The 14,274-nt window shown below is 40.1% G+C and overlaps 1 protein-coding gene across 3 annotated transcripts in view; it reads right to left on the bottom strand.

The window, feature by feature from the left end:
- The window catches only part of MCCC1 (methylcrotonyl-CoA carboxylase subunit 1), a 57,102-nt gene that overhangs the window by 25,328 nt on the left and 17,500 nt on the right, over positions 1-14,274 (bottom strand). For all 3 annotated transcript variants that reach the window (XM_020980831.2, XM_020980832.2, XM_078147575.1), the window contains 4 exons: positions 13,611-13,722; positions 11,806-11,887; positions 10,603-10,730; positions 745-928 (listed from right to left, as the gene is read on the bottom strand). In XM_020980831.2, the coding sequence (XP_020836490.2) occupies positions 745-928; positions 10,603-10,730; positions 11,806-11,887; positions 13,611-13,722 (506 nt within the window). The remainder of the gene's footprint in view (positions 1-744; positions 929-10,602; positions 10,731-11,805; positions 11,888-13,610; positions 13,723-14,274) is intronic.

The raw sequence follows: 14,274 nt of genomic DNA on the forward strand, positions 1-14,274 counted from the left end.
TCCTATGGAGTCTGTCGTCCCCCCAGATCCCTCAATCCTCTGGCCCAGAACTTCACCTTTCTTATCTCTGCTTACCTAATCCACCTCTACCACAAAAACCAACTCAAATCTACCCCCTCTGTAACTGTGACTAACACTCCATCAGAGTGGCAGTGTATCTCCCCTCCAATGAACTCTGAAAACACCATACAATCCATGTCGCAACTGACTAAGTAGAGCCCCGGGATGTCTCTTCTACTGCCTTGAACTGTTACTTAATTCCTTAATTGCTATTTAATGTAGTTTCAGTTCTTATCTACACAAAGAGACCAGCTCCTTGACAGCAGACCCTGTTCTCAACCAGACTTGTGAGTATTCTCCAATGTGCTGTGCACAGGACGTGCAGGCAATCAGCAAGTTCTGCTGATGGGGGGAAACAATGCAAGCTTTCCAAAGGGGAGTGGGGGGTTTCACAAATTTTTGTTTCTTCTTTAAAATCAGCTGTCACTTTTAAAAGAATGAAAAACAATGGCAAATTCATGGATGCCATTAAAGTGGCTGTAAAAGAAGGGAGAACTTGGCTGGCCAAAGGGCTAGGGAGGAGGCTGTCACCAAGACAAGAACGAGTCCCACTGCTTGAGCCCCTTGGGGCTCGCCACCTGCTTCCTGGCCACAGTCCCTGGGAGGGAGGTGAGCACAACAATCACTGTCCTCATTTACAGGCAGATTGAAAGTAACAAGGGCCAGACACTCATCCCCACTTACCTTGCCTGACTCCAGTTTCAATCCTAACACTAGGTCCTGGGGGTGGTGTAGACAAGTGTACGAGGGGTCCCGCCCCAGGCATGAAATTATCCTGAGGATCTTCTGCATATATTCTCGCTTCAAAGGCATGGCCTTTCAATCTTATTTCTTCCTGACTCAAAGGGAGCTTCTCTCCAGAAGCAATCTAAGAAAAGAAGAATATTTTAGCAATAACCTATCTTATAATAATAGTTAAGAGCATTAACAAACCTTGGTTCTGGCACTTTCTGGACTGAATATCTAATTTTACTTAAAGTGTAGCCAATGGAGACAACAGTATTTTGATCCACTCACATATTTATACTTTGAGCCATTTTTGAGATGCCTTCTTTTGGAAATGGTCTACAAGTGAACGCGAATGGCAAAGAGTTTTGTAGCTTCCTCCCTAAAGCAGTTACATTTTGAGTCCAAATATCAAGGCTAGGCACACTTATGGCACAATGGTGGTTGGAAATAGTCAAGAAGACTTCCAGAGGTAGAGCTAAGATGGCGGAGTATAGGGAGTACTGCAGCCAAGTTCTCCCAACATTCCCTTCCAAACGACTTTTAAAACAACGCCTCAGATATAACTCTGGAGCAACAGAGCCAACGAAGTACAGGATGAGACATTCTTCGAGCCCAAGACAACGTCGGAGGTCAGAAAGAAAGATCTGTGAAATTAAGATGGAGGCTGGTTTGGAGTCCATGTGGAAGCAACCCCAGTGGTGGGACTGGTGGTGGCAACAGAAGCAGCAGCACCTTTGGGAGCTCTCAAGACAGAGATGGTAAGGGGATTGGGCAGCTGGTTAGAAAGAGACTATAAGGGACTCCTGGGCTAGCACTAGGTGCAGGACATGATGAGTTTGGCAGCGCCATTCCCCATGCCCACTCCTGGATCGCAGCTCCTCGGCAGAGAGGAACACTTGCTGTTCCGAGGAAGCGGGGACCCTGAAAAGCAGACTCAATGGAAACCCCAAGGGATCAGGGCCCTTCCTGAGTAAAGACCAGAGAACACACCAGGAGAGCAGTGAGCACGCCTCTCCCTGGATCACACCATCCGGGAAGCATCAAAAACTTCAAACCCCTGAAAACTAGCTCCGAAATCAGCAGTGAGGAAAAAGTCTGAAACTCAGAATACTACCCCTCCTCCCCATGGCACAAGCAAAACTAAAGTTTAACATAAAGTGCAAAGGCTGGACAAACAACAGAATAAGCAAATGACGAAGAAAGAACCTGACTATGAAAAGCTACTCTGGTGACAGGGAAGATCAAGACACAAACTCAGAGGAAGGCAATGATACCAAAACAGCTGCAAGCAAAGCCTCTAAGACAAAAAGAGCGAATTGGACACAAGCTGAACAAGAATTTCTGGAAGAGCTTTAAAAAATGATTTTCACAATCACATAAGAATGGGAGAGGAAAAACGGGGAATAGAAATGAGAGAAATGCAAGATAATTATGAAAGGACAATTAACAGCTTCGTAAAAGAGTCACAAAAATACTGAAGAAAATAACACCCCAAACCCAGAATTGGCCAAATGGGAAAAGAGATACAAAAGCTTGCTAAAGAAAACTATTCCTTTAAAATTAGAATTGGGCAAGCAGAACCTAATGACTCCAGGAGGCATCAAGCAAGGCTATAAATCAAAGCTGAAGGAATGAAAAAAATAGAAGAAAATGTGAAATATCTCACTGGAAAAACAATGACCTAGAAAATGGAGTGAGTCGTGATAATTTAAGAATTATTGGACTACTTGAAAGTCATGAGCAAAGAAAGAGCCTAAACATCATATATCAAGAAATTGTCAAGGAAAACTGCCCTGATATTTTAGAATCAGAGGATAAAAATAGAAATTGAAAGAATCCACTGATAAATAACTGAAAGAGAAACCAAAACGAAAACTGCCAGGAACATTATAGCTGAATTCCAGAGCTCCCAGGTCAAAGAGCAAATACTCCAAGCAGATAGAAAGAAAACATTCACCTACCGTGCAGCCATAGTTAGGATCACACAAGATTTATCACTGGCCACATGAAAGAAAGGGCAGGATTGGAATGATATTGTGGAAGTCAAAGATGCAGAGATTACAACCAAGAATAATAGAGAATAATCCTTCAGGGGGAAAATAGATATTTAATGAAATAGAGGACTTTCAAATATTCCTGGTAAAAAGACCAGAGCTGAAAAGAAAATCAGACTTTCAAATACAAAAACTCCAGAGAAGCATAAAAAGGTGAACATGAAAGAGAATTCATAAGGGACTCTCTAAGGTTAAATTGTTTATATTCCTGAATAGGAAGATGATACATATAACGCCTAAAAACTATCGTTATGAGGGTAGTCAGAAGGACTCCATACAGACAGAGGGCATTAGAATGATTGCATTATGTTGGAATGATCAAAAAAATGGACAGGTGAGAAAGACGGATGTACTGGGAGAAGGGGAAAGGGACAGGAAGAATGGAGGAAATTATCTCATATAAAAGAGGTGTGCAAGCCAGAGCTTTTACAGGGAAGGGGGAAATGGTAGGCGGTTAGATGGACAATATTTGAACCTCACTCTCATCTGAACTGATTCAAAGAAAAAAAGATATATGTGTGTGTGTGTGTGTGTGTGTGTGTGTGTGTGTGTGTGTATACACACTCAGTTGAGAATAGAAATTTATTTTACCCAACACAGAAGGAGGAGGGGAAGGCAATAAGAGAGGAAGGGAAATGATAAAAGGGAGAGCAGATAAAGAGAAGGCAGTAGTCAGAAGCAAAACAGAATTTTGAGGAGGAACGGGATGAAAAGAGAAAGAGAGAGAGAGATACAGAGAGAGAAGGAAGGATACACAGAAGAAAATATGATGGAAGGAAATGTACAGTTAATAATCATAGCTGCAAATATGAAAAAAATGGAAGTGGACAACAGAATGGATTAAAAACCAGAATCTAACAATATGTTGTTTACAAGAAACACACTTGAAACTGAGAGACGCATACAGAGTTAAAATAAGGAACTGGAGCAGAATCTATTATACTTCAACTAAAGTGAAAAAAGGCAAGGTTAGCAATCACGATCTCAGACAAAGCAAAAACAAAAACAGATCTAATTAAAAGGAATAAGCTGGGAAACTACATCTTGCTAAAAGGCACAGCAGACAATGAAGTAATATCAATACTAAACATATATGCACCAAGCAGAATAGCATCCAAATTCTTAAAGGAAAAGTTAAATGAATTACAGGGGGAAATAGACAGTAAAACTATACTAATGAGGGACCTCAACTTTTCCCTCTCAGACCAATATAAATCTAACTATAAATGAGAAAAGTTAAGGAGATGAATAGAAATTTAGACAAGTTATGATAGACCTCTGAATAAAACTGAATGGGAAAAGAAAGGAGTACACCTTTTTTTTCCAGCTGAATGTGGCAACATCACAAAAAATGACCATTATTAGGGCATAAAAACCTTACAACCAAATGCAGAAAAGCAGAAATATTAAGTACACCCTTTCCACATCATAATGCAATAAACATTACATTCAATAAGAGGTCATGGAAGCACAGATTAAAAAATTAATTGCAAACTATATAATCTAATTCTAAAGAATGAGTGGGTCAAACAATAAATTATAGAAACAATCAGTAATTTCATTAAATGTAATGACAACAATGAGACAAAATACTAACATTTGCGGGACGCAGCCGAAGCAATACTTAGGGAAAATTTTATACCTCTAAATGTGTACATCAATAAAAGAGAGAAAAAGCAGATCAATGAATTGGACATACAACTAAAAAAACCTAGAAAAAGAACAAATTTAAAATCTCCAATTAAACACCAAAATGAAAAAGAAAACCAATAAAACAGATAAATCACTGGTTAATTTGATTAAAAAAGAAAAACAAATGATCAGTCTCAAAAATGAAAAGGGTGAATGCACTACCAATGAAGATGAATTTAAAGTAATTATTAGGAGTTATTTTGTCCAATCATATGCCAGTAAACTGAGACTCTAAGTGAAATGGATGAATATTTACAAAAATATAAATTGCCCAGATTAATAGAAAAGGAAATATAATACTGAAATAACCTTATTTTAGAGAAAGAAATTGAACAAGCCATAAAGGACCTTCCTAAGAAAAAATCTCCAAGACCAGATGGATTTATAAGTGAATTCTACCAAACATTTAAAGAAGAATTTATCTCAATGCTTCATAAACTATTTGGAAAAATGGGTAAAGAAGTCCTACCAAATTCCTTCTATGACATAGATATGGTCTTGATATCTAAACTAGGGAGAGCAAAAACAGAGAAAGAAAACTACAGGCCAATTTACCTAATGAATATTTACACAAAAAATCAAAATAAAATGATGCCAAAGAGATTACAGCAATATATCACAGTGATCATATACCATCATTGGGCTGGATTTATACCAGAAATGCAATGCTAGTTCAATATTAGGGAAACTAAAAGCCTAACTGACCATGTTAATAATAATAATAATGACGACAACAACAACAACAAAAAAAGTACTAGATTTTGAAATCTATTACAAAGAATTAATCATGAAAACAATCTGTTACCAGATAAGAAACAGAACAGTAAATCAGTAGAATAGATTAAGTATATAATACACAAGAGTAAGTGACCATAATAAGCTTCTGAGGCAAGAATTTACCATTTGACAAAAGCCGCTGGGAAAACTGGACAGCAGTTTGGTAGAAACTAGGAATAAGCCAACATCTCACACCCTATACAAAAATAAGGTCAAAACTGATAAATGATTTAGACCTAAAGGGCGATATCATAAGCAAATTAGGGGAACATGGGGAAACTGAACTGTCAGATCTATGGCTAAGGGGCAATTTTATGACAAAATAAAAGACAGGAAGTAAGGTACGTAATTTTGATTACATGAAATTTAAATTTTTTTTTGTACAAACAAAACCAATGCAGACAAAATTAGGAGGAAAGCAGAAAACTAGGGGGAAATGTTAGAGCAAGCTTCTCTGATAAAGGCCTCATTTCTCAAATATTAGGGAACCGAGCCAAATTTATAAAGATAGCGGCCAATCCCCAGTTGATAAATGGTAAAAGGATATGAATAAGCAGTTTTTAGAAGAAATCAAAGCTATTGATAGTCACATGAAAAAGTGCTTTAAATCACTATTGATTAGAGAAATGCAATCAAAATAACTCTGAGATACCACTTCATAACTGTCAGGTTGACTACCATGATAGAAAATGAAAATGACAAATGCTAGAGGGGATGTGGAAAAGTAGAGACACTAATACACTGCTGGTGGAGTTGTAAACTGGCTCAATCATTCTGGAGAACAGTCTGGAACTATGGCCAAAGGGCCAAAACTATGCATACCTTTTGACCCAAGAATACCACTACTAGGTCTGTATTCCAAAGAGATCAAAGAAAAGAGAAAAGGACCTATTTGTACAAAAACATTTATAGCAGCTTGTTGTGGTGGCAAAAAAATGGAAACTGAGGGGGTTCCCATCAATTTGGGAATGGCTGAACAAGCTGTAGATTGTGATGGAACACTATTGTGCTATAAGAAATGATGAGTATGATGGTTTCAGAAAAAACTGGGAAGATCTATGTGAACTGATACAAAGTGAAGTAAGCAGAACCAGAAGACTACTGCACTCAGTAGCAGCAATATTGTAAGGATGATCATCTGTTAAAGACTTAGCTACTCTGCTCAGTGCAATGATCCAAGATAATTCCAAAGGACCTATGATGAAAAATGCTATCTATCACCAGAGAGACAACTGATGAACTCTGAGTGCAGATTGAAGCATATTTTTTTTACTATCTTTATGTTTCTTGTTTCTTACTGTTTTATTTTTGAAACATGGCTAATATGGAAATATGTTTTACATGATTTCACATGTATAATTGATATCAGATAGCCTGCCTTCTCAATGGGTGGAGGGAGGGGACAGAAGGTGAGAAAGAATTGGGTACTCAAAATTTTTAGATACAAACGTTAAATTTTTTTAAATGCAATTGAAAGATATTTAATGAAACAAAATAAAAATATAATTAAAAAAGGAAATAATCAAGAATTTTTTTTAACTTTCAAACACGAATACTCAAGCCTCCATTCAGTCTTCCTCATATACAGCCATTATTCAACACAGCCTATGACAACTGCCAGGATCCTCTGATGTATATGTTGCATTATGATTTTCCTATTTTTAATCTCAATGTGTAGGTAGGCTGAGAACAAAATCTTCTAATGACCCTTACCGTCTAGCGATAAAGCAAAACTGATTGGAAAGGAAATAGGTGTGTGACTGAATTTTCAGTTTCTATGTATTCCCAGGATATATTCAGTACTCTTTTGTTTTGGTGAAGTTCACTTTTCAGGGTGCACATTATCAAAATGAAATACAAAGTTACTGTAACAGAAAGGACCAAGCACAGCGTCACTGCTCTATAACATATACTTTTATTTGCAAAAGAAAGAATCTAAGGGCTTAAAGAAGTAATACCACATTTCAAGTTTCTGTTCCTAAATAAAAAATCCATTTCAATAAAATATTTGAAAGAGGAGAGTGAATTCACCACAACATTATTGAACAAATATTTTCCTCCACTCCCAGTAACAAATTCGGATGTGTACTCAGTGGGGCTATAACTGTCCCCATATTAGTCACTTGCCAAAGCTGGGTTCGAAATGTACATCTAAGGAAAAAAAGAGCCCTGTCTTGTCTCATGTGGTAACTGCAGGCCCAGAAGAGACTTCACTCCAGGTGGGCACATGGATGTTGGGGTGGCTATCTGCCACCTTCATATGCTTCTCTGGCAGGTACTTTTCCAGGAAACTAGCCCAGTCTGGATTGCCAGGGATTTGGAAACTTGTACCACTGGGGTGTCACAAACCTTGGAAACTACTCCTTTTTTGTCCTGGGTCCTGGCAGCCTCCTGGATCCTGGCAGCCTCCTGGATCTCCACTGAGGCCTGGAAGCTTAGACTCTCAGCTCCAATAAGCAGTTGCCTGCATGAGGCCTGAGGCTGGATCGGCTTTTCCTGCCTGGACATTGTGGAGTTTCAAAAGCCAAATCCAACAATGCCATCTGAGCACAGTTTTCTCAACCAACAGAAACCAGTTTCCATGTTTTTAGATCCCTAAAAGCCCATTTCTGCCTCTATTGATCTCCCTGTATCTACAGCAGGTTGCATGACAGTCGACAAATCTTCCCTTTTCTGTGAACCTCAAAATCATGCTATCTCCCCTAAGCCTCAGAAACCAAAGCTTTAGGGACATTTGAATTCCCCCAAGTAAATTCCTGAGATCAGAAATCTGTCTTTTCTGGTACTGTTAAGCCTCAAAAGCTGCAATCTTCCTCTTTTCCTGAGTTCTAGAATGACATAGTTTTCCTGGAACTGTGGACACATACCTCTTACATCAGGTACCAATTTCCCTGAACATTAAAAATCTGTGAAGTCTGGTGACCATGAGATCAGAGAACACAGAAGATCAAAAAGGAATGGTTTTGGCTCCAGAAGAACCAGCAACTAGCTCTCCCCAACAAACCATAAGAACCTCTAACGTCTCTGCATCTAGAGAAACAAAAGAAAGAAGGGAATGCTGATAATGAAAGGAGTATCCCTGAATCTGGTCCCAAAAGGCTGGATTCCACATACAAAAAGAGCTGCGAATTGCACAGCAACGTGTGATCCTTCACTTATTTCAGAAAAGAGAACAAAAACAGATGTAGCTTCTCAAAAGCTGCCAAAAGAGTGCCGCCCTTTACCAGAGAGTCGGCTGATTCTCGTCCACCTAGCACAGTGACCTCCAACCTCTGTGGAGTTCAGCCAGGGCAAGGCTGTAGTTGGTTGGATTGCAATGCTAAGCTCTAGTACTTGGCAGCCAACTTTAAAATCCCATAGCTGGCAAAAGAATCCAAAAGACAACTTGGGAGAGTGGCTGACACTATTTTTGTTAAAGATTTGTATTCTGCCTCATGGGCTGCAAAATAAAATACAGATAAAATGGGACAACTGTCTTTAATAATACATAAAACAAAAACTAATTAAAATAAACAAGGAAATGCACGTTACCAGGCACAGAAGAAGAGTTAGTTACTGAAGTCAAGCATCCTAAGTCTGAGATTCTTGGCAGCTTGAAAATACACTTCAAATTTCTCAAAAACTTATAGATCTGGCCAGAGCTGCCCAGCAAACACAGCAAGCTAGAGAAAGGACGAAGGGGCCAGAAGACCCAAAATATTTTTTGGCAAATGACAAAACAAAACTCATCAAGACTCAAAATTTGAGCATGACTACTAACACTTCGAACTAAGCCACACGGTCAAGGAGGTTGGAGTTTGAGTTACTTACTAGCTGAGAGACTCTGGGCAAATCACTGAACCTCTCTCAGCAGCACTGTCCTCGTCTGGAAAACGGTGATAACAACTGCACCTACCTCAGAAGGTCGTTGTGAGGACCCAGTTAGATAACACAGGTAAAGCATTTTGCAAGACTCATCAGGGTACGTAAATACCAGCTGTCATTATCATCGTCATCATCAGAATCACATTCGGGAAATACCTATGTCAAAAGTGAAGCACTATGATCAAAGAGGAGATGGATGCCTTGGATGACTCGGGAAGCAGTGTGAATACTTACATCTTCACTACCGGAGAGCCTCAGCAGCAAAACGGAGGCAACAGCAGGATTTGCATTCTGTCTCACAGCTGCCCTAAGTCCATCTAAGTCCTCACTAATTTTTATCAGAGGGAGGTGCCTGCTGAGCAGGATGAGGAATCTGATGTTATTCAAGAAGGGCAGAGGAATGGACACACTTTGAACCTGTTTCACCTTTATTTGATCGAGAGTAACACTGAAGATGTACTCTCTCTAGAGATCACTGACAATGGCAAAAGGGGATCCCTCTGCTGGCCCCGCTCTGCTGGTAGCACTGTGTGGGGCGGACTATCAGTGTGTTTCCTGGTTTCTGAACATCTCTCTCCACTCCAGGCCAACCTACCTCCCAACTCATGTCACTAGGGCGCCCTGCTCTACACCTGTGCTGACCTACCCCTGCAAGGCCAGGCTGTGGTTCCTGTGGTTGCTGTGAGCATTTAAAGCAAGATTCTCTTACCTCTAGTTTTTCTCATCTGCTCTCCCTGACCTCTGGCTTCTGTATATGCCCTGAATCCTGACTGTTATCAGCTTTCGACTTATGGTCAATGATTACAATCTAAGTAGTAACTGAGGATAAGACAATGTCTCAGCTATCTCTGTGGCTTCCTGGTACAGAGATTCATACAGAGAAGGCCGTGAGATTGTGTAAAAAGTGCCGTGGCTCTGGAATCAGAGACCCTGCACGCAAATCACACCTCCTGTGTGACGCTGGCTCAGCCACTTGACTCCTATAGTGTTTAGTTCCTCATCTGTAAAATGGGGGGACTGATTCTGAATGGGCTTCAAGACTCCCTCTGACTCTAGAAATATAATCCTATGAATTAAGCATTCTTTGCCTTCTGACTGATAGGGCAACCACATCATCTTTGTTCTGGGCTTCCATGTTTCATGGGCTCCTTCCCTAAAAAGAAGAGTTAGCATTTACAGAACTTTTTAAAGTTTGTACAATCCTTTACATTGGTTATGCCATTCGACACTCACAATGACCCAGAGAGGTAGATGTTCTTACTATTTTACAACTGACAGTGGTGAAGTGACTCGTTCAGTCACCCAGCTAGTAAGTGACCCAGGCTGGATCTGAACCGAGGTCTTCCTGACTCCTGAGCACTGGACCGCCCCAACAGGTCTTGCTGCCCACGGCCCCAGCTGGCTCCTCCCCAGAGTGCCCGCTCACCCGCAGCTGCCATTCCACCAAGTCAGTCCCTGTGACCATCTCGGTAACAGGATGCTCCACCTGCAACCTTGTATTCATCTCCATGAAGTAGAAGTTGTGGTTCGAGTCCATGATGAACTCCACAGTTCCTAGAATGTGAGATCTGGGGGTTAAGCTGCAGTGGTAAAGTATGAGAAGCACCCACATCAAAATCCTGCCAAAAAAGAGGCCCCTGAAGTGGAAAGATCCCTGGCCTGAAAGCCAGGAGACCTGAGTACTAGTCTTGACTCTGCTGATACTAACAGGGGATTGTGGTTGAATCACTTAATTTCCCTGGTGTGTTTCCTCATCTGTAAGATGAAGAAACTAGACCTGATGAGATCTGAGGTCTCTTCCAGCTTTAAGAACATAACTCTGAGGCAGGTTGTGGTGCACTAGGACTTGGAGTCAGGGAGGCCTGAGTTCAAATCTAGCCTCAGACACTAGCTGGGTAACCCCAGGCAAGTCACTTAAACCATTTGCCTTAGTTTCCTCAACTGTAAAATAAGGATAATAATAGCACCCCTGCCCCGGGTTATCATGAGCATTAAATTAGATAATATCTGTAACAGCACTTAGCACAGTGCCCGATAAAGAGCAGGAGCTATATAAATGCTTATTCTCTTACAAAAAAAAAAAAAAAGCTTATTCTCCCACCCCCAATCATGCATCAGATGTCATTTTGTTTCTAATTCTTCATCAAATGGAAAACATTTGATACCTAAACAATTAAAACTCTAATACTTAGCATCTAAGACTAGGGATTCCCCCTAAATTAACACTGAGTAAACTGTAGGAGGCCCCCAGAATCAGCCCCAGAGGTCCCAGCAATGAGACCATGACTGAGCCACTTCAAGGTGACTAGAGAGTAGCAAAGCCACAAAGACCCCCTGCCCCCCAAGACAGCAACCAACTCTGGTCCACTTGAGGAATCTGGAAGTCATTATTATTTTGTTTCTTCAGAGAACAGGTTTCCATCCACGGGAACCCTGGCTCATGCCCAGACTTATGAAATTGAATCCACGTGCACACAGAGGTTTGTAAAACATTCAGCAAGTGTGCCCTCACTCCACCCTCCCTAAAAAAAGCTTCATGGTTTTCTTGCACCCTCAACATTGGAGAAATGCATGCCTTGATTCTGCTCCTTCCCATTCCCCCTCTACTCGCTCCCTCCCACCCACTCACCTGCACCCACATAATTAACAGCCTTTGCAGCTTTCACTGCGGCTTCCCCAAGTCTCCTTCTTATTTCGGGATCGATTCCAGGCTGCGAACAATTAAAAACATTTTAAAAATAAATCTCATTCAAGGATCTGGGCATTACTCACTCTATCTTTTCTCACTGAGAAATTTTTAAAAAATCTAGCTTTATAAATGTCCATTAAGGAATGTCTTATTTTCAGGAACTGTTCAGATCAAACAAAATCAATGACTCATTAAATTGGTCCATCAACTGTAGATTTCACTATGCGCAATAATGCCTCTGCCTTTGTGCCCCAGACCAGTTTTTATTTTAATTCATTAAAAATTATAGATGCCTGTTTGACAACTTTTGCTGCCCTCATTTTGTTTCAAAATAAACCACAAATTAACCATGTAATTAGACAATATTAGTCAAAATCAGTTCCTTTGGAAGTTATTATGGAACCAAGAGAAAAACTTGAATGTCAAGCCCCATTTCATTTGGCCAAGTCTACGATGCCAATTAAGATGGGTTTATAGGAGAAGTGCATATGAATAAATAAGTGAACTTGGTAACAAAAAACTGACAATCTCCTCCTCCCCAATTATACTGGAGGCTCATTCTCTACAAATGGAGTTTCACTGGGCATCAATTTGCCAAGTAAATTAGGATGTCTTGAATAGACTATTCACAGTGAATTGGAAACACCAAGATCACTGAAATTTTGATGCACTTAGGAGAAAGAGGCGAATCATAAAAACAAGCGATCAGAGAGTGTTTGGGAGTATACTCTGAGACCAGCACATCTGGTTCAATCTCTGTACTTTCTCCATCCTACAATGCTCCAGCAGTGATCATCAAGGGCTCACAGATGTTGAGCGAGAAGACACCTCAGAGGGCATCTAATCCCACCCTCTTATTTCACAGATAAGTAAACTGAGACCCAGAGAGGTGAGGCAACTAGGAGAGGCTTATAAATGAAATGTACTCAATAATCAAAGAAAGATTCTAAGTTCAGGATTCTATACTAAGGCAGGAAAGTGAGTTTAAATATTCATTTCAATCTAGAAAAGCATTAAATATATTTTAGAAAATTTTCAACAAACACATTTTTCAAAACCTATTTTTGTCCAAAAATAGATTTCTGGCTAATCAAAAATTAATATTACTTTTATTTAATTTTTAAACTGTTTAACAAAACCTCACTGTAAAACACCAGTCACTGTAAAATAAAAATCTGTCCCACCACTGGCACACCCTGGATCCCACGCATTATTAAGTGGCTTCACTGACCAGACCACTGTGTGGCCCTCAAGTATATTATGATAAGCTTCTGATATTAACCAGCCCTATGATTTCATCAGTGTAGAGGAGCTCCCAAGGAGCTGCCCAACAGTAATCAGAGTGCTGGGCAGGGAGTTAGGAAGACGAGTTCAAATCTGGTCTCAAACACTTACGAGTTGTATGACCATGGATGGGCAAGTCACTTAAGCACTGCCTGCCTCAGTTTCCACAACAGTAAAATGGGGATAATAACAGCACCTTCTTCCTAGAATTACTGTGAGGATCAAATGAAATAATATTTGTGAAATCCTTAACACAGGGTTGGCAGATAGCAGGTGCTACATAAATGCCTGTTTGCTTCCCTCTTTCCTATGAGGAAACTCACTCCACCCCTACAGATCAGAAGACCTAGAGGGAAGTGGGATTAGATTTCAGATTTGGGGAAATGGGACTAGACTTCACAGGCCACTGACATGACAATCAAGGCAAACTAGCTGTAAATTCCTCTGAAGATTGTCCTCACCCCTGGGGCCTCCTCGATGATCTTTTGGTATCTTCTCTGCACACTGCAGTCTCTCTCAAACAAATACACGGCATTGCCATGCTGGTCACCAAACACTTGGACTTCCACGTGCCTGTTGGTGAGTAAATGCCAATTTCATTATCCTTTGTTCTGATGGGGTAACATGGCATTTGTTAAACCAAACTCCTGGTCTTTCTAGTGACCTCAGTTCCCTAGTGTTCTTTCATAGGTTAGATTTTTGTGCTATATAAATACGCTCTAAGCTTACAAGGAAAAGTGGAAGAAAGATTTATAATCAAACTTGCCTTATTAAAAGTCATCTTTGCTGAGGATTCTGATTTACTTTGTGTTACCTCTATCTCGATTTCTATTTCTTTTTTAAGTCACTAATCACTGAATTAACTCTTGGAAATATACACTAATAAGAGAATATTTTAATACATAATTGGATCCATTACCTCATTGATACTGGCAGTCCCCTTTGACAATGCAAATTCAACCCATCTATGTTTTTTTATCTTGCACAATTTTCATCGACGTTAAATCAGAAACAGTTATGGTTTTAAAGAAGAGGCATAACCACCAGTTTTGCCACTGTACCCTAAGGATAGAGTCACTGGACCTTTCCATCTGGCTTACAACAAAAACTACTGCTTCCTTACTT

The sequence above is a fragment of the Phascolarctos cinereus genome, unplaced genomic scaffold (genome assembly GCF_003287225.1).
Source record: "Phascolarctos cinereus isolate Bilbo 61053 unplaced genomic scaffold, phaCin_HiC Scaffold_7;HRSCAF=346, whole genome shotgun sequence".
In the NCBI taxonomy this organism is placed as follows: domain Eukaryota; kingdom Metazoa; phylum Chordata; class Mammalia; order Diprotodontia; family Phascolarctidae; genus Phascolarctos; species Phascolarctos cinereus.